Source organism: Bos javanicus, chromosome 1 (assembly GCF_032452875.1).
Source record: "Bos javanicus breed banteng chromosome 1, ARS-OSU_banteng_1.0, whole genome shotgun sequence".
NCBI classification, from domain to species: Eukaryota; Metazoa; Chordata; class Mammalia; order Artiodactyla; family Bovidae; genus Bos; species Bos javanicus.
In genome coordinates this window covers 43,037,644-43,058,922 of record NC_083868.1, presented here as the reverse complement: position 1 = coordinate 43,058,922, position 21,279 = coordinate 43,037,644, and the positions used below count along the sequence as shown (strand labels likewise).

At 36.8% G+C, this 21,279-nt stretch overlaps 1 protein-coding gene and 1 non-coding gene across 2 annotated transcripts; both read right to left on the bottom strand.

The window, feature by feature from the left end:
• Nucleotides 1-12,291: 12,291 nt before the first annotated feature.
• On the bottom strand, nucleotides 12,292-13,218 carry LOC133254316 (olfactory receptor 5K3-like). Its single transcript, XM_061428583.1, has one exon. It carries the CDS (start codon nucleotides 13,216-13,218, stop codon nucleotides 12,292-12,294), a length of 927 nt encoding a protein of 308 aa, XP_061284567.1.
• A 2,423-nt stretch (nucleotides 13,219-15,641) lies between these two features.
• Nucleotides 15,642-15,713, bottom strand: TRNAS-GGA (transfer RNA serine (anticodon GGA)). Its single transcript has one exon. It is a non-coding gene; the product is annotated as a tRNA-Ser (tRNA).
• Nucleotides 15,714-21,279: the final 5,566 nt, after the last annotated feature.

Below are 21,279 nucleotides of genomic sequence, written 5' to 3'. Positions count from 1 at the left end.
GTGGACATCACAAATGGCAAAGGGGCTCCCAGGGTGAGGAAACCTTTCCTCTTTCACGGCTCCATCTCCAAAGGTACACGTCTCATCTTGATTCCTTTTTTTTTTTTTTAATTGTCATCATTACTATAGCTATTTTTATTTTTATTTATTTTTATTTTTTTAAATTTTATTTTATTTTTAAACTTTACATAATTGTATTAGTTTTGCCAAATATCAAAATGAATCCACCACAGGTATACATGTGTTCCCCATCCTGAACCCTCCTCCCTCCTCCCTCCCCATACCATCCCTCTGGGTCGTCCCAGTGCTCTAGCCCCAAGCATCCAGTATCGTGCATCGAACCTGGACTGGTATCTTTCTTGCAGCATTGGTTGTTAAGGTATCTTCTGCAAGATTTCAGTTGGTAAGAACTGTTCCACGTGTAGATGTATTTTTGATGTATTTGTGAGGGAAGATGAGCTCCAAGACTTTGTACTCCACTGTCTCTTTCACTGCTAGATAGCTAGACCTCTCCTGTTGGCTTGAACTTCCACGAACACCTCCTCCTTTACCTGATAGTTCTTATTTATCTTATAACTGGAAATTTGTACTTTTTCAATGCCTTTTTACAATCCCCCATGCCCTCCTACAGACTCACTCACACACACACATACACAAAAGCTCTGGTAATCATATATCTGATCTCTTTTTCTATGAACATTTGTTTTTGAAGTATAATTGACCTACAATACTATTTCAGTTTCTGTTATGCAACATAGTAATTTGATATTTCTGTATAGTGTATATGTAAACTGAAGATCATGATCATTCTAGTTACAATATATCAGCATCCAACGATGTCACATATTTATTGACTATATTCACCACACTGTATATTTGACTGTGACTCAATTATTTGCAACTGAAAATTTGAATCTGCTAATTTTCTTTATGTGTTTTTCTCCTTCCCTCAACACCTTCCCCTCTGGTCAGCACCTATTTGTTTAATTTATAATTCTGTTTCTGTTTTGTTATGTTTATTTGTTTTATTTTTTAAGTTCCATATTTAAGTGAAGTCATACAGTATTTTCTTTCTCTCACTCATTTATCATAATCCCCTTGTGGCTCATCTGTGTTGTGACAAATGGCAAATTTTCATTGTTTTTCTTTTTCTTTTTTTTCCTATTCTTATCTGTTTTATTCTTTTTAAAAATGGGATATAGTTGCTATATAATATTGTTATTTTTTGCTGTTCAACAAAGTGAGTCAGCTGTATGTATGCACATGTCCCCTCCCTCTAGTACCTCCTTCCCACCTTCCCTTCATCCTATCCATCTGGGTCATTACAGAGCAATGAGCTGAGCTCCCTGCAATATCCCCCTAGTACGTGCCCACTAGTTATCTGTTTTACACATGGCAGTGCACATGCATCAATATCAATCTCCCAGTTCATCCCTCCCTCCCCCACCCCCTGTATACACATCCATTCCCTAGGTCTGAATCTTTATTCCTGCCCTGCAAATAGGTTCATCTGTACCATTTTTCTAGATTCCACATATATGCATTAATATATGATATTTGTTTTTCTCTTTCTGATTTACTTCACTCTATATGACAGACTCTTGGTCTATCCATGTGCCTATTAATGACCCATTTCAGTTTCCTTTTATGGCTGAGTAATATTCCATTGTATATATGTATCACATCTGTTTTATGTATTCATCTGTCATTGGACATTTAGGTTGCCTCCATGTCCTGGCTACTGTGAAGAATGCTGCATTGTACATTGGGAGTACCTCTGTCTTTTTTAAATATGGCTTTCTCAGGGTATATGCCTAGTAGTAGATTTCTGGGTTGTATAATAATTTTAATTTTTTTTCTGAAAAATTTAGTTTATTGAAAGAATTCTTACAAAAAGAAGCCAACAGAAACGCTCTAATTTTGTGATATCTCAATGTTCATCCTTTTTTCTTGGTCTTTGTATATAAAGATGCTACTTATTTAGTGTGTTCTGCTCTTCATTTTCTCTCTTGTTCATGCCTTTGTTTATTTTTTAATTCGAAGGTAATTGCTTTTCAATTTGTGCTGGTTTCTGCTGTACAGCAATGTGAATGAATTATAATTATATATATATATCCCCTCCCTCTTGAGCCTCCCTCTCTGCCTCCCTGATTTTTAGTTTTTAAAGGAAACTTCATACTGTTCTTCATAGTGGTTGTATCAATCTATATTTCCACCAACAGTGTAAGAGGTTTCCCTTTTCCCCATTATGTATCTATTATCACACTTTCTTTTGTCCACTCATCTATTGATGGGCAGTTATATTGCTTTTATATCTTATATAGGGGTGCACATATATTTCCTAATTTTTTTTGCATGCTTTGGATATATCACACATGAATGAAATTACTGGATCAGTGGTAGATCTGTTTTTAATTTTTTGAGGACTCTTCATTCAGTTTTCCATAGTAGCAGCACTAATTTACTTTCTCTCCCTTTCTCCACATCTTCACCAACACTCATTCTTGTTATTTTTGGTATAATACTTATGACAGGTGTGGGCTTCCCTCATAGCTCAGTTGGTAAAGAATCCACCTGCAGTGCAGGAGACCCCAGTTTGATTGCTGGGTCAGGAATATCTGCTGGAGAAGGGATAGGCTATCACTCCAGTATTCTTGGGCTTCTCTTGTGGCTCAGATGTAAAGAATCTGCCTGTAGTGCAGGAGACCTGGGTTCCAACTCTGGGTTGTGAGATCCCCTGAAGGAAAAGGCTATCCACTCCAGAATTCTGGCCTGGGTCACAAAGAGTTGGACACGACTGAACAACTTTCACTTCACTATGACAGATATAAAGTGATAGCTCATTGTGGATTTGATTTGCATTTCCCTGATGATTAGCCATGTTGAATACCTTGTCATGTACATGTTGGCCTCGTGTATGATTTTTTTTAGCAAAATATCTGTTCAGATATTCTTCCCATTTTAAAAATTTGCTTGTTTTTTTTAAACTGATTATATGAATTCTTTGTATATTTAGGATATTAATCATTTATCAGGTATGTTGTTTGCAAATATATTCTCCCATTCTGTAGATGGATATTCCATTATATTAATAATTGCCTTCACTGTGTAAAAACTTTTTACTTTGATGTAATCCCCTTTGTTTATTTTTGCTTTTGATTGCCTTTCCTGAGGAGACATATCCAATTAAACACTATTAAGATCAATGTCAAAGAACATATCACCTATGTTTTCTTCCAGAAGTTTTATAGTTTCAAGTCTTACATTTAATTCTTTAATACATTTCAAATTTACTTTTGTTCCTACTGTGAGAAAGTCATCCAACTATAACTAGAAGTTCACGTACTGTTGAAGCCTAGCTTGAAGGATTTTGAGCATTACCTTGCTAGCATGTGAAATGAATGCAATTATATAGTAGTTTGAACATTCTTTGGCATTGCCCTTCTTTGGGATTGAGATGAAAACTAACCTATTATAGTTCTGTGGCTATTGCTGAGTTTTCTAAATTCGCTGGCATATTGAGGGAAGCACTTTAACAACATCATCTTTTAGGATTTTAAATAGCTCAGCTGGAATTCCATCACCTCCACTAGTTTTGTTCATAGTAATGCTTTCTAAGGCCCACTTGAATTCACACTCCAGGATATCTGGCTCTAGGTGAGTGACCACACCATCATATCTGGGTCATGAAGATCTTTTTTGTATAGTTCTTCTGTGTATTTTTGTCACCTCTTCTTAATATCTGCTGCTTCTGTTAGGTCCTTATTATTTCTGTCCTTTATTATGCCCATCATTGCATGAAATGAAACTAAAACAACAGTGCAAACCCTAAGGGATGCACCGAAAGCAGTTTTAGGTGGAAAGTTTATAGCAATACAAGCTTACTCAAGAAACAGGAAAAATCTTACACAACCTAACCCTATACCTAAACGAACTAGAAAAAGAAGATAACCTAAGGATAGTAGAAAAAAGAAATAAAAATACATAAAATGGAGATTAAAGAAGCAATAGGAAAGATCAGTGAATCAGTGAAACTAAGAGCTGGTTTACTGAAAAGATGAACAAAATGGATGGATTCTTGCCAGACTCTTCAGGAGAAAAATGGAGAAGTCCCAAGTCAATAAAATCATAAATAAAAAAGAAGTTACAATTGATGCCATAGAAATACATGGCATCTTATGAGACTATGGTGACTATGTCAAATAAAGGGACATTTTATTTATTTATTTTTTACTTTTTTGCTATTATAAATAAGGTTTTCTTTTTTTTCCATTTTTTAAATTTAATTTTATTTTTTAACTTTACAATATTGTATTGGTTTTGCCATATATCAAAATGAGGAAATGGAAAAATTCTTTAAAAAGATAAAACCTCTCAAGATTGAACCAAGAAGAAATTTAAAAATATAAACAGGCCAGTTACCAGTAATGAAGTAGAGTCAGTAATTTAAAAATTCCCAACAAAAGAACATCCAGGACAAGATGGCTTTCTGGGTAAATTCTATCAAATATTTAGAGAAGAATTAACAATTATGGTTTGAAACTATTTCAGAAAATGCAAAGGAAAGAACACTACAGAATTCATTCTATGAGACCAGCATCACCCTGATCACCAAACCAGACAGAGATACCAAGAAAAAAGGAAAATTACAAGCCAGCATCGCTGATGAACACAGATGAAAAAATCCTCAATAGAATATTTGCAAACTGAATCCAATAACACATAAAAAGGATCATACAGCATGATCAAAGGGAGGAATGCAAAAACAATACCCACAAATGAAATGTAATATACAACACTGACAAATTGTTGAATAAAAATTATCTAATCTAAGCAAAGGAGAAAAGGAAAGATATACCCATTTGAATGCAGAGTTCCAAAAAATAGCAAGGAGAGATAAGAAAGACCTCCTCAGTGATCAATGCAAAGAAATAGAGGAAAACAATAGAATGGGAAAGACTAGAGATCTCTTCAAGAAAATTAGAGATACCAAGGGAACATTTCATGCAAAGATGGGCTCAAAAATGACAGAAATGGTAGGGACCTAATAGAAGGAGAAGATTAAGAAAGGTGGCAAGAATACACAGAAGAACTATACAAAAGAGATCTTCACGACCCACATAATCAGGATGGTGTGATCACTCACCTAGAGCCAGACATCCTGGAATGTGAAGTCAAGCGGGCCTTAGAAAGCATCACTATGAACAAAGCTAGTGGAGGTGATGGAATTCCAGTTGAGCTATTTCAAATCCTGAAAGGTGATGCTGTGAAAGTGCTGCACTCAATATGCCAGCAAATTTGGAAAACTCAGCAGTGGCCACAGGACTGGAAAAGATCAGTTTTAATTCCAATCCCAAAGAAAGGCAATGCCAAAGAATGCTCAAACTACTGCACAATTGCATTCATCTCACACGCTAGTAAAGTAATGCTTAAAATTCTCCAAGCTAGGCTTCAGCAATACGTGAATTATGAACTTCCAGATGTTCAAGCTGGTTTTAAAAAAGGCAGAACCAGAGATCAAATTGCCAACATCTGCTGGATCATTGAAAAAGCAAGAGTTCCAGACAAACATCTATTTCTGCTTTATTGACTATGCCAAAGTCTTTGACTGTGTGGATCACAAGAAACTGTGGAAAATTCTGAAAGAGAAGGGAATACCAGCCCATCTGACCTGCCTCTTGAGAAACCTATATGTAGGTCAGGAAGCAACAGTTATAACTGGACATGGAACAACAGACTGGTTCCAAATAGGAAAAGGAATACGCCAAGGCTGTATATTGTCACCCTACTTATTTAACTTATATGCAGAGTACATCATGAGAAACACTGGGCTGGAAGAAACACAAGCAGGAATCAAGATTACCGGGAGAAATATCAATCACCTCTGATATGCAGATGACACCACCCTTATGGCAGAAAGTGAAGAAGAACTAAAGAGCCTCTTGATGAAGGTGAAAGAGGAGAGCGAAAAAGTTGGCTTAAAGCTCAACATTCAGAAAACGAAGATCATGGCATCTGGTCCCATCACTTCATGGCAAATCGATGGGGAAACAGTGGAAACAGTGGCTGGTTTTATTTTTTGGGGCTCCAAAATCACTGCAGATGGTGATTGCAGCCATGAAATCAAAAGATACTTACTCTTTGGAAGGAAATTATGACCAACCTAGATAGCATATTGAAAAGCAGAGACATTACTTTGTCAACAAAGGTCCATCTAATCAAGGCTATGGTTTTTCTAGTGATCATGTATGGATGTGAGATTGGGGCTATAAAGAAAGCTGAGTGCTGAAGAATTGATGCTTTTGAACTGTGGTGTTGGAGAAGACTCGTGAGAGTCCCTTGGACTGCAAAGAGATCCAACCAGTCCATCTTAAAGGAAATCAGTCCTGAATATTCTTGGAAGGACTGATGCTGAAGCTGAAATTCCAATACTTTGGCCACCTGATGTGAAGAGCTGACTGATTGGAAAATACTCTGATGCTGGGAAAGATTGAGGGCAAGAGGAGAAGGGGATGACAGAGGATGAAATGGTTGGATGGCATCACTGACTCGATGGACATGGGTTTGGGTGGACTCTGGGAGTTGGTGATGGATAGGGAGGCCTGGCGTGCTGCAGTTCATGGGGTCGCAAAGAGTCGGACATGACTGAATGACTGCACTGAACTGAATCATCTCAATATATGTAGAAAAAAATCTTTTGATGAAATTCAGTGTACACTTATAAAAATGCTCTCCAGAAAGTGGGCCTATGGAGGGAACATTCGTCAACATAATAAAGGCTGTATATGAGAAATGCACAGCTAGAATCATACTCAATGGTGAAAAGCTGAAAACATTTTCTCTAATATTCAGAAAGAGACAAGGATGCCCACTCTCACCACTTCTGTTCAACATATTTTTGAAAGTCCTAGCTACATCAGTTAGAGATGAAAAATAAGTAAAGGCATCCAAATTAGAAAAGAAGTAAAATTGTCACTTTTGGCAGATGACATGATACCGTACATAGAAAATGCTAAAGACACCACTGAAAAACTACTAGAAGTCATCAATGAGTTAAGTAAAGTTGCAGGATGCAAAGTTAATGTACATAAATTTGTTGCATTGTTGCATATTAATACTAAAAATGAGCTCTCAGAAACAAAATTAAGAGAGCAATCTCATTTACCACCACATCAAATAGAATAAAATACCTAGGAATAAATCTAATTAAGGAGCTAAAAACACCTGTACTCAGGTAACTTACAACTCATTGATGAAAGAAATTGACAGCAACACAACTTAAGTTTCCATCAACATATGAATGGATAAAGAGGAAGTCACACTAGAATATTACTGAGCCATAAAAAGAATGAAATTTTGCTACTTGCTGCATTATGGATGGACTTGAAGGGCATTATGCTAAGAAAAATAAGTCAGATAAAGACAAATACTGTATGATATTTGGGCTCTAAAAAATACAAAAAACTAGTGAATATGACAGAAAGGAAGGAAACTCACAGATATAGATAACAAACTAGTTGTTACCAGTGGGGAGCTGGAGGAGGAGTAGTGTAGGGGTGGGGGGATGGGAGGCACAAACTGCTGGGTGTAAGATAGGCTACTGGGGTGTATTACATAACACAAGGAATATAGCCAATACTTGTCATAAGTGTAAGTGGAGTGAAACCTTAAAAAATTGTATAGAAAGTAAAAATCAAAAAAATTAAGTTACCTTTAATTGAATTCTTGTTGAAAGAATAAATCATTATAGAGAACAATATTGGGAAAATGGGGAAAAGTTCAAATGTGAACTTCATACTTGATGTTGTTAAATTACTTGGGATTAGAATAAATGTCTATTATTTTCAGATGTATGTTGAAGTTTTTATGGTAAACTCTCATAATGTCATCAAACACACACACACACACACACATATATGTATTTGGAGATGGCTTACAAGTCAAATGTAAAATGTTAACAGTTGTTTAATCTTGACTTAAACATCTGTGGCCATTCTCTTGACTTTGATATGTTTGAGATTTTTCAAAATAAATTTGGAAGAATTTATTTTTACCCACATCAAGAATGATTCACATCATTCTTGAATCTCTGTTCTGTTTCCCTGTCCACTTGACAGCATAGGTTCTTGGAGGTTTTCCTCTCCTAATACTTTTACTTCTTTGTGTTGTGTGTAGTATGACTTAGTGGCTAAGAACATGGGTATGGAGCTAGATAGCCTGGGTTTGATTCCTGAGCTCCACCTTAGTATTTCTGTGGATAAATTGTGGGACTTCTGTATCCCTCATATATTTTAAGTGGAGTTATATGAAAAGAGAATAATGCAGTGAAGGTAAAAAGACAATAGATGTAATGAGTAGACAAATGGGTACTGGTGAAAAGTAATTTGTAAGCTAAAGACTCTTTGAGGATTGTTTTAAAATAGACTATAAAAATGCAAGGCAAGAGACAAGAATGTGTCAGTTCTCATATATTCAGTTACAGATAATGTGTCTTGACCAAACAAGGTAAATTAATAAAGTCTGTTGGATTATAAAACCAGTCAAATAGTTTATTCCAGTGATCGTGGGTTGATTTCTCTGTGATTTCCTCAGCTATGTCTTCTCTTGTGTACTGACTTCATCTCTGGGCTGGTTTCCCTCTTGATGGCAAAATGGATGTAGATTATGCCAGCTATCATGTTCACACCCCTTTCAAGAGGGAGAAATCCTATCTTTTATGAATGTCTTTTCAAATAAACAATACATATTTCCCAGAAACATCTAGAAAAATCACTTTTTTAAAAATCTCATTGACCCCAAATAAGTCACATATTCTTTCCTTAACAGACCTCTGGGATACAGAATTGCTAAGGGTCGAGGTGGGTGGGACAGAAATACATAATAAAAATCATTGCACCTGTAGAAAAGGGAAGCTAAATCAGTAAATTCAAGTCTGAAAACTAAAAATATCCATTTAAATAGACAATGAACATAGGACATACAGTTCAGTTCAGTTCAGTCACTCAGTCATGTCCGACTCTTTGCAACTCCATGAACTGCAGCACACCAGGCCTCCCTGTCCATCACCAACTCCCAGAGCCTACCCAGACTCATGTCCATTGAGTTGGTGATGCCATTCAACCATCCCATCCTCTGTGGTCCCCTTCTCCTCTTGCCCTCAATCTTTCCCAGCATCAGGTTCTTTTCAAATGAGTCCATTCTTCACATCAAGTGGCCAAAGTATTGGAGTTTCAGCTTCTTCAGCCCTTCCAATGAACACCCAGGACTGATCTCTTTTAGGATGGACTGATTGGATCTCCTTGTAGTCCAAGGGACTCTCAAGAGTCTTTCCCAAAACCACAATTCAAAAGCATCAAATCTTCAGTGCTCAGCTTTCTTTATAGTCCAACTCTCACATCCATCCATGACCACTAGAAAAACCATAGCCTTGACTAGATGGACCTTTATTGGCAAAGTAATGCCTCTGCTTTTTAATATGCTGTCTAGGTTGGTCATAACTTTCCTTCCAAGGAGTAAGCATCTTTTAATTTCATGGCTGCAATCACCATCTGCAGTGATTTTGGAGTCCCCCAAAATAAAGTCAGCCACTGTTTGCCCATCTATTTGCCATGAAGTGATGGGACTGGAAGGACTTCCCTTGGGTATCAGATGATAAAGCGTCTGCCTACAATGCAGGAGACCTGGGTTTGATCCCTGGGTTGTGAAGATCCTCTGGAGAAGGAAATGGCAACCCACTCCAGTACTCTTGCCTGGAAAATCCCATAGATGGATGAGCATGGTAGGCTACAGTCCATGGGGTCACAAAAAGTTGCACACGACTGAGCAACTTCACTTGGTCACTTGGATGGGACTGGATGCCATGATCTTAGTTTTCTGAATGTTGAGCCTTAAGCCAACTTTTTCACTCTCCTCTTTCACTTTCATCAAGGGGCTCTTTAGTTCTTCTTCACTTTCTGCCTTAAGGGTGGTGTCATCTGCATATCTGAGGTTATTGATATTTCTCCTGGCAATCTTGATTCCATCTTGTGCTTTATCCAGCCCAACATACAACATCCCTCTAATTCTGAACTGTCAAAGATTTTGTTATCTAGATTCCTTTTTTTGCTCATGAAGTATCTTATGACCGTAAAGAACTGTGTTTATATTGTAATATGTCTATATTTACAGTATTAGAAATAAAAACCATGAAATTAAAATTTATTAATCCAGTCAAAAGTAAAATAAGCCTAGTATATATTTGCTTATATAATTAAAATATATTGAAGGAAATGTTTAATGAATAATCAAATGTGTTAGGTACCTTGTTAAGTTTTGGTGATACAAAATGAGTTATATCATGTTTGATATTCATGGAAAGAAAATAGGCCTTCATTTTATCATCCAACAGCTACAATTTACTATTCTTTTCTTTCAATTATTGCTCCTGTCTGTGCATTCCTCTACTTTCAGAGTATTCTCCAGTTTCTGTTTTTCTCATCTGATATAGAGTTAGTCTTCTTACTTTAGTCTCTTTCTAGTCAGTTGCATGATCAGGTGTTTGAAGTGTACAATTGTATTACTCTGCTCCAAGGACACTTAAGTGTCTGATGGCTCTAAAATAAATTCAGATTTCTTAGGGTGACATTTAGGATTCTCAAGTAACTTGATCTGCTTCTCCCCTTTCCCCCATATTCACCAATAGCTCTCTCCAACAATTTTGCCCACTTTCTGACTCTGTCCCCATCCTCCACTTCCAGTACCACACTCTTTTCCATAAACATTGAATCTGGTCATGATCATTCCTGTTTTCCTCTAGATATAATTTTTTTCTTCATTTTTTAAGGCACAGGTTACCTCTGATGCTGCTAAGGAGTAAACACTTTAGGCTACAAGAATCTCCTTTTTTTGGAACTCCCAAGCACGTGGGGAAAAAGTAATAATTGATTCAAATTCTGGCTAAATCTGATGAACTTGGGCAAGCTTCTCAATACTGCAAAGTATGAGGTTTTTACTGATGAAAAGCATGAAAATATCACATCTGATAACTTGGCAGGTAATATATATGAAAGGTCTAGCTTAGCACCAACCATAGAACAGGTTCTAAGTATAAATTGGTTTTTTCTTCTATGTTTGCACATGTAAAGATTAAAAATATTATTCTTTAGATATTTAAAGTTTTACTATTTTATGCCTCATTTTTGCTTTATCAGGACCTGCAACTTTTTGTTAATGCTATGTATATACCAATACTTTACCTTGGAATCAGTCCACATTGGTGGTATTCCTAATAACAAAAAAGACAGATAATAATATCAGAGAGAAAAAGCTTTATTTAAGAATATATTCAGGTGTTGAGTTGTCATATATGATGGTCATCCAATCAAACTATATGAAATTATCAAATCCATAGTGATGTCAATATAATTAGCATCATCTTCAGGTACAGAATTATTCACCACAAATTTATAGATACTGTATTTCAGAGAACTTGACAGAAAATTGACTATAGTACACTAAAGAGGAAAATATTCTTGACTTGTGAATATATATTCTCTGTGATTTCATATTCAAACAAAATCCGTTGAACAAATTGAGAATAAAATGAAATATATAGTTTACTTCTGTCACATGGTGATGCTTAAGATGAGACTAATATTTGACAACTTGGGATATAAGGGAGCTTGTAATATTATGCCTTGGGATTCCTGAAATTTGCCAAAGATATTGAATGGAGGTGGCTTTTATATGAATGGAGGTGACTGGCTTCAAACTGTTGGCTTAGACAGCAAAGAATCCACCCGCAATGTGGGAGACCCAGGTTTGAACCCTGGGTTGGGAAGATCCCTGGAGAAGGGAATGGCTATCCACTCTAGTATTCTTGCCTAGAAAATTCCATGGGCAGTGGAACCTGGCAGGCTTCAGTCCATGGGGTTACAAAGAGTTGGACATGACTGATAGACTAATACTTTCACTTTTGATTCTTAGCATTTGCTGAATTTGTTGAAGATTTTAAGTTATTATACTTTGAAATACAGTTACTAGTGTAACTGATTATACTGTGACACAATTGTGACCTCAACTGTAATTATTTAGTTTATTCCTAATGAAACTAGTAGCTTAGATTTAGAAATATATTTACCATACTCTCTTCTTTTGAACATCTTTATTTGACTAATACATCATCATGTTTTAGTACTTCAGTGTTATATATGTCATGGCCTTTTCCCACTTTCTTGCTGTTCCTTGATTTTGGAAGTTTAGTGACATTGTAATCAGTTGTCCATAAGGATGATTGATATTTGTTTCATAAAGTTATAAATTCTTCATAATTTTTTTCATAGCATTTATGACTTCCTTATTTCTTAGACTATAAATAAATGGGTTTAACAAGGGAATCACCAGAGTATAAAAAATAGCAACAGGTATATCTTTATCTTCATCATTAACTGAATTTGGTCGAACATACATGAAAAGAAGGGAACCATAGAATATTGAGACAGAGAGAAAATGGGATGCACAGGTAGATAAGGCTTTGCCTTTTCCCTCTTTGGACTTCATCTTGAAAATTGTGAAAAGAATAAAAAGGTAAGAGATTATTACTGTGGTAATAGTGAAGACTAAAACTGACCCTGCAAAGATGAATATCATCAATTCATTGATATAAGGATCCACACAAGAGTGTCTGTATAATGGAAGGACATCACACAAAAAGTGATTGATTTGATGAGACTTACAGAAAGTTAGCCTAAACAGAAGTCCTACGTGAATCGTGGGATGAATGTTTCCAGCTATGTAGGCCCCTGTGGTCATCTGAATGCAGAGTTTCTTTGACATCATGGTGTGGTACTGCAGTGGTTTGCAGATGGCCACATAGCGATCATAGGCCATTGCTGCCAGGAGAAAGCAATCTGTAGTTTCAGCAAGGCAGAGACAATAAAATTGTGCCATGCATTCATAGAGGGAAATCATTCTGTCTTTAGAAAAGAGGTTCTCTAGTATCTTTGGGGTAATGGCACAGGAACAACAGGAATCCATCAGCGCGAGATTCCCCAGAAAGATGTACATTGGTGTGTGAAGACGATGCTCTGTGACTATCAGTGCCACCAGGCCAAGATTTCCCACCATGGTGATCAGATAGATGGTAAAGAACACCTGAAACAGAAGGGTCTTCAGCTCTGGATGATTTGTAAATCCTATCAGGATAAACTCTGTTGTCAAGGAGTGGTTATCCTCAGTCATATCCACCTTTTCTGTTGACATAGGAATTGTGGAGATAAGATTTGAAATTATAATGTCAATAATTTTCCCTTCAAAAAAATTTTTTTTTATATATTGAATAGAGCTCTTCCTTATTTCCTCTGGGAAACAGGGACACATACCTGTATAAGACATTCATTTCTCTGTAATGTCAGCTTTTATGATCTTGATTCTGAAACTCAGATTTCCCAAGAATATTTTGGTAATTCTAAGGAGGATGCTTACAATGGAAAAGGCTTGTCTTTAAGAATTTATGAAGAATACTATACGTATCAGTGTGTGCGTATGTGTGCTCAGTTGTGTCTGGCTCTTTGCGACCCCACTGACTGTAGAGTGTAGCCCACCAGGCTCCTCTGTCCATGGAATTTTCCAGGCAAGAATACTGGAGTGGGTTGCCATTTCCTTCTCCAATTCATATCCAGGACACTCATATTTGATTCAGCATTCCCAAATAACATATGTCAGTTTTTATATTAGAGGTCCTTAAATATCAAGTCACTTTATATATATATGTGTGTGTGTATGTATGTGTGTATGTATGATTGTGTGTGTGTGTATATATTAAATTGAGCAATATTTTTCACACACCTTCTCAGTAGAGGGTATGTTTAAAATGTGTACACAGATATGTTAAATTTATATCTTAGGAATTGCATGAAAATCACTAAGGGTTAAGGAGAGGCCTGTTCTTCTTAAAGAAAACTACCTTGGAAAGCTAAGAAAAGAAATACCCATAGCTTATCACCTCTTTTATCTGTTTTCCCAGGGTCATGCTAAATCCATTATTCTCTTTGAAGGTACCCAAATATCTAAATCCTTTCCTCTTTTATATTAAGCATAATTTTTATATATGATACTTAATGAAGTTTACTCAGTGCCCCAGACTGTATACCAGTCTCCATTTGTTGAATGATCAAGAGTGTCTTATATACCCGATACAAATTAGAATTGCTTATGTAAAATCCAATATTGCTTTTGTTTCATGTGTGCATGCACAATTTCTTACGTTTAAATTTATTTATGTTTAATTCCAGGATAACTGCTTTATAATATTGTGTTGGTTTCTGCCATACGTCAACATGCATCAGTCATAGGTGCACATATGTCCCCTCCCTCTTGAAACTCCCTCCCATCTCCCACCCTATCCCACCCCTCTAGGTTGTTACAGAGTTCTGGATTGAGCTCCCTCTGTCGTACGCTAGATACTTTGAGGTTTCCTGTGACTTATACTACTATAACAGCTGTGGAGAGCTATGGGAAAAAAGCATGATTGACTCCAGTCCTATGTCCAGTTCAGTGACCTGGGATGGGTGAACTTGTTTTCAGTATCCTACCAAACATCCTTAATGAACTATTTGGTGTCTGAAAATTGAAATTTGATTATGAAGAATGGTTTACAAAGGATAGTATTGAAATTCATTGTTTAAAAAAATTAGCGTCTCTTTCTTTTACCTGAATTAGTGTATCTACTATTTTACTAATTCCTGGGAAAATTATGTAAGATTTTCTGAAGTATGTCACAGTATGTAAAAGCTAATAAATAAAAGAAAGCCATGCCTTTATACTTTAGTTTTCTAACACTTAGGAAGAGAGAAAATCCTTTAAATCTTAATGTGATTTATGAGAACAAATCTTGCTTTTCTTTTAAAGGCTATATTCTATTATTATTTAGTGATCTACAAGAACATTTTGACTGAGTTTCAATTATATAAATTCTTCAGTCAAAATGGTTTATTTGAATTCCAAACTACAGGCAATGGCTGAAAGTTTTCTTTATTTTTTTGTTTTAAAATATTTAATAGCTAAGATAGAAAAAACTTTCTGTATGTAGTCCTTAATGATATAACAGAATTATATTCTGTTCTTTCCTGTATTTTTTGAAGTTCTACATTATAATCAGAGAGGTCAGCATAAATTGCAATAAATTTTCTCATCCTAGTTCCCATAGTTTTCAGTTTTGAGACTAGCTAGAATGATAACTAGTCGAAATCTAGCAACAACAAAAATGCTCAATGATTCAGAAAAATAAATATTAATTGACATTAATATTAAAGTAAAAGTGAACTAGACTATTCCTCTTACCTTGATTTCACTAAGTGGTTTGTAACACCTCATTGTTTGCTTTATGGTTTAGGTTTACTAGAATTTCAGAATATAAACCTCTAACACATTTGGGATTAAAAGAATAAATAACTAGAAGGCTACTAATAGGCCAGTGTCAATAATTATTTTCCATGCAAATGTAAATTTTCCATCAAATGCTAAAGGGATTTCCTTGCAATGTTGCAATGACCTCACTGTATTTCTATGGGGAGATTAGGTCACTATGACATACACTCCTCCCTCCATGGGATTCTCTAGGCAAGAGTAATGCAGTGGGTTGCCATTTCCTTTTCCAGGGGATCTTCCCAACCCAGGGATCGAACCCAGGTCCTCTGCATTCCAGGCAGACGCTTTAACCTCTGAGCCACCAGGGAAGCCTGACATACACTACCTAACTTTAATTAAAGATGACCTGTGGTTCGGGAAGATCCCCTGGAGGAGGAAATGGCAACCCACTCCAGTATTCTTGAAATGGCAACCCACTTCAGTATTCTTGTCTAGAAAATCCCATGGACAGAGGAGCCTGGTGGGCTGCAATCCATGGGGTTTCAAAGAATCAGACACAATTTAGCCACTGAGCATGAATGAAAAATTTAAAGTGAAAGACCTTCATTAAAGTCAGTAAGGTAATTTGAGATCATCTTGCTGAATCTTATTTAACTGACCTAATTTTTATGATTCTTTGTATTCTTTGTGTAAAATGTAAAATGGTCAGAAGAGGTTGGTTTCACCTCCTACTGGATGAATTAATATGTTTATGGGATTAATATGGTTTATGAAAGATGATTGGATTTGGAGGTGTAGAAAATTCAGCCACGGTATCAACTTCTTCCCTCTGTGAGTTGACTTTGGCTCCATGTCCTCCAAAACCCATTTTGGAAACTTTGATGTTATTAATATTATATATTCCTACATATGAATTACTGAGACTATTCTCTTTTCTTTTAAATTTACAGCAGCTGCATTTGTCTTTATTATGCTGATTCCCCCTTAATTCTAATAATCACTCTTCAGCATGCTGTATATTTGTTAGTACATCTATAATCAGTCACTCATCCCCCAGTCTCTATGAGCTTAAGAGGGAAGAGATGTCTCTCTTATGTTCATTTCTTTAATTTTAACACTTGAATAATATGGGACACTTTCACGTGCTGAACAAATATTTGTCTGATGATGAAAAAAGATAATACTCCCTTGCTCATGTATTTGAAATGGTCTTTGGTTCGTTTTTAAACAAATACTTTCCCTTATTTTGCCAGCCCTGTTGCTGCACAGTTGCTTTCTTCCTCTCACCACAGGGCACTTGACCATGTACATTCCTTCGCTCTTCCTCTGTGCACCTGCTTCATTAATTTGCTTGTTCCTCATCTAAAATATCTTTTTCTCACTGTCTATCACTGCAGTCCTACTCATTCTTGATCTCAAATGAGATCTCTTTCTTAAGAATTTTTCTAGTCCTCCCTCTAAATTAAAAGGTTTTCTTTTTCCTGGTCTTTGTGATAATTACCTGCCTTTATAATGCATTTGTGACTTTATCAAATATGAATTGTATATGTTATGTGTCTTAATTGTAAAGACATTGGCTAAATATTCGTAAGTCACATCTTACATCTTTTGGGCTCCTGACAACGAAATGAGTTAGATCCTTAATACAAGCTGCATTGATTTTTCAAATTTCAGTTCTGTTTAACCTTAAATCAAATATTTACAATATACAGGGTGTTGGAAACAACTGTGGGTAGAATAAGCACAGGATAAGGAGTTCTTAGATTTTAGAAATGGCTCCTGAAAAGAAGTTCATAATCTAGTGGGGAGAAAACAGTTACGTTGGTAACGAGGAAACAACTCAAGCTGTGGTATAAAAAAGTATAAACATATAATATGGAAATAAGGAGAATGAAATGAATAGAGATCTGAAAGAAGAAAAAAAGATTTTTTCATTGAAAGTATCATTTCACATGAACCTTGGTGGATAAGTAGCATTGTACTACATGAAGCACATGTGGAAAAGAAACAGCAGATTGGAAGCATATGTTAAATTTTGAAAGGTTGAAATAGCAAGACCAAATTACAAAGTGGATAGTTTGGCTGAAGTATATGCATACATGATATAGGAGATATTTACAGTATCTTACTTATACGTACTTATAAGGCATGGGAAAATTGAAAATTGTTGTGTTTGGGTCCTTCCCTGATAATTCCCTGAAGCCTCTCAGTAAGGTCAAAACCAATGCTAAAAGGAAACTCCAAAGAGCATCTAATTATCTGCCTAACCAAGCTGTGGTGTTTGGTACTATTGAAAATCTTCAACTTTGGTTCTGTGGTAAAACTCACTGCTTCTGTCTTCCTGAGTGGTCCATCTCAGTTTTAATGCTGGGTTGTGTTTCTCTGTGTTTTACAGTGTTGTGTTCCCCTTGGTTCTGTACTTGACCAACTTCTCTTTCATTCTCTGAGTTTCCTCCAGATTATCACATCTAATTGTATATTTCAGTTATATTCCATCTTCTGATGATTTCACTATAGGAGAGTAACAAGACTCATTTTTGGTTTTAATTTACAACCCCTTTTATTTTTATCATCTTTTATGTATTGCTGTTTTACTTTTTAGTTTTATTTTATATTGGAGTATAGTTGATTTTTAATGTTGTGTTAGTTTCAGGTTACAGCAAAGTGATTCAGTTATACATATTTTTATTTTATCTTTTTCAAATTCTTTTCCTGTTTAAGTTGTTGTTGTTCAGTCATTAAGTTGTGTCCGACTCTTTGTGACCCCATGGACTGCAGCACACCAGGCCTCCCTGTACCTCACCATCTCCCAGAGTTTGCTCAAGTTCATATCTATTGAATCACTAATGCCATCCAACCATCTCATCCTTTGTTGCCCTCTTCTCCTTTGCCTTTGATCTTTCCCAGCATCAGGGTCTTTTCCAATGAATTGGCTGCTCGCATCAGGTGGCCAAAGTTCTGGAGCTTCAGCTTCAGCGTCAGTCCTTAAGATGAGTGTTCAGGTTGATTTCCCTTGGGATTGACTGCTTTGACTCCTTGCTGTCCAAGGGACTCTCAAGAGTCTTCTCCAGCACCTCAATTCAAAAGCATCAATTCTTCAGCATTAAGTCTTCTTTATGGTTGAACTCTTACTTCCATATATGACTATTGGAAAGATCACAGCTTTGACTATATGGACCTATGTCAGCAAAGTTATGTCTTTGCTTTTTAGTATGCTGTCTAGGTTTGTCATAGCCTTTCTTCCAAGAAGCAAGCATATTCTAATTTCACAGCTGCAGTTACCATCTGCAATGATTTTGGAGCCCAAGTGAAAATCTGTTACTGTGTCCACTTTTCCCCCTTCTCTTTGCCATGAAGTGATGGGACCAGTTCCATGATCTTAGTTTTTTTTTTTAAATGTTGAGTTTTAAGCCAGTTTTTTCACTCTCCTCCTTCATCTTCATCAAGAGGATCTTTAATTCGTCTTCACTTTCTGCCATTAGAGTGGTATCATTTGCATATCTAAGATTGTTGATATTTCTCCTGGCAATCTTGATTTCAGCTTGTGATTTATCCTGCCCAGCATTTTGCATGATGCACTCTGGATATAAGTTAAATAAACAGGTGAGAATATACAGCCATTTCGTACTCCTTTCCCAATTTTGAGCCAGTCATTTGTTCCATGTAAGGCTCTAACTGGACTTCCCTTGTGGCTCAGCTGGTAAAGAATCCACCTACAATGCAGAACACCTGGGTTCAATCCCTGGGTTGGGAAGATCCCCTGGAGAAGGGAAAGGCTACCCACTCCAGTATTTTGGTCTGGAGAATTCCATGGGCAGTATAGTCTATGGGGTCACAAAGAGTTGGACATGACTGAGTGACTTTCACTTCATTTCACTTCAAGTTCTAACTTGCTTTTTGACCCTTATACAGGTCTCTCAGGAGACAGGTAAGATGGTCTCTGGTATTCCCATCTTTTAAAAAAATTTCCTCAGTTTGTTTTGATCCACACAGTCAAAGGCTTTTGCGTAATCATTGAAACAGAAGTCGATGCTTTTCTGGAATTCCTGGCTTTGCCTATGATCCAGTATGTTAGCAATTTGATCTCTGGTTCCTCTGCCTTTTCTAAACCCAGCTTGTACACTTGAAAGTTTTTGATTCAAGTGCTGCTGAAGCCTGGCTTGAAGGATTTTGAGTACTAGCTTACTAGCATGGGAAGTGATTGCCATTGTCCGGTAGTTTGAACATTCTTTAGCTCTAGCTCTGCCCTTCTCTGGAATTGGTATGAAAACTGACTGTTTTTAGTCCTGTGGCCAACGCTGGGTTTTCCAAATTTGATGATAGCACTTTTGAGTGCAACTCCCTATTGAGTGGAGCACTTTAACACCATCATCTTTTAGTATTTTTTATTTTATATAGCTCAGCTGCAATTCCATCACCTCCACTAGCTTTATTGGTAGTAATGCTTCCTAAGGCCCACTTGACCTCACACTCCAGGATGTCTGGCTCTGAGTGAGTAATCACACCATCATGGTTATCTGGGTCATCAAGACCTTTTTTCTACAGTTCTTCTATATATTCTTACCACCTCTTCTTAATATTTTCTGCCTCTGTTAAGTCTTTACTGATTCTGTCCTTTATCATGCACATCCTTGCATGAACTGTTCCTTTGATATCTCTAGTTCTCTTGAAGAGATCTCTAGTCTTTCCCATTCTGTTGTTTTCCTCTTTTTTTTTTTTTTTTGCATTGTTCACTGAAGAAGGCCTTCTTATCTCTCCTCGCTATTCTCTGTAACTCTGCATTCAGTTGGGTATATCTTTCCCTTTCTCCCTTTCTTTTAGCTTCTCATCTTTCCTCAGTTTTTTGTAAGACCTCTTCTGACAAACACTTTGCCTTCTTGCATTTCTTTTTCTTTAGGATGGGTTTATTCACTGCCTTCTGTACAATGTTATGAACTTCAGTCCATAGTTCTTCAGGCATTCTGTCTACCAGATCTAATCCCTTGAATCTGTTTGTCACTTCCACTGTATAATCATAAGAGATGTGATTTAAGTCACACCTGAATGACCTAGTATCAGTCCCCACTTGCTTTAGTTTAAGCCTCAATTTTGCTATAAGGAGCTGATGAGCTGAGCCACAGTCAGCTCCAGGTCTTGTTTTCACTGACTGTATAGGGCTTCTCCATCTTTGACTACAAAGAATATAATCAATTTGATTTCAGTATTGAACATTTGGTGATGTCCCAGTGTAGAATCATTTCTTGAGTTGTTGAAAAGTGTGTTTGCTGTGACCAGTGCATTCTCTTGGCAAAGCTCTATTAGTCTTTGGCCCTGCTTCAGTTTGTACTCCAAAGTCAAACTTGCCTACTACGCCAGGTATCTCTTGACTTCCTTCTATTTCACTCCAGTTCCCTATGATGAAAAGGACATCTTTTTTTGGTGTTAGTTCTAGAAGGTCTTATAGGTCATCATCAGATCAGATCAGATCAGTCGCTCAGTCGTGTCCGACTCTTTGTCACCCCATGAATCCCAGCACGCCAGGCTTCCCTGTCCATCACCAACTCCCGGAGTTCACTGAGACTCACGTCCACCGAGTCAGTGATGCCATCCAGCCATGTCATCCTCTGTCTTCCCCTTCTCCTCCTGCCCCCAGTCCGTCCCAGCATCAGAGTCTTTTCCAACGAGTCAACTCTTCGCATGAGGTGGCCAAAGTACTGAAGTTTCAGCTTCCGCATCATTCCTTCCAAAGAAATCCCAGGGCTGATCTCCTTCAGAATGGACTGGTTGAATCTCCTTGCAGTCCAAGGGACTCTCAAGAGTCTTCTCCAACACCACAGTTCAAAAGCATCAATTCTTCGGCACTCAGCCTTCTTCACAGTCCAACTCTCACATCCATACATGACCACAGGAAAAACCATAGCCTTGACTAGACGAACCTTTGTTGGCAAAGTAATG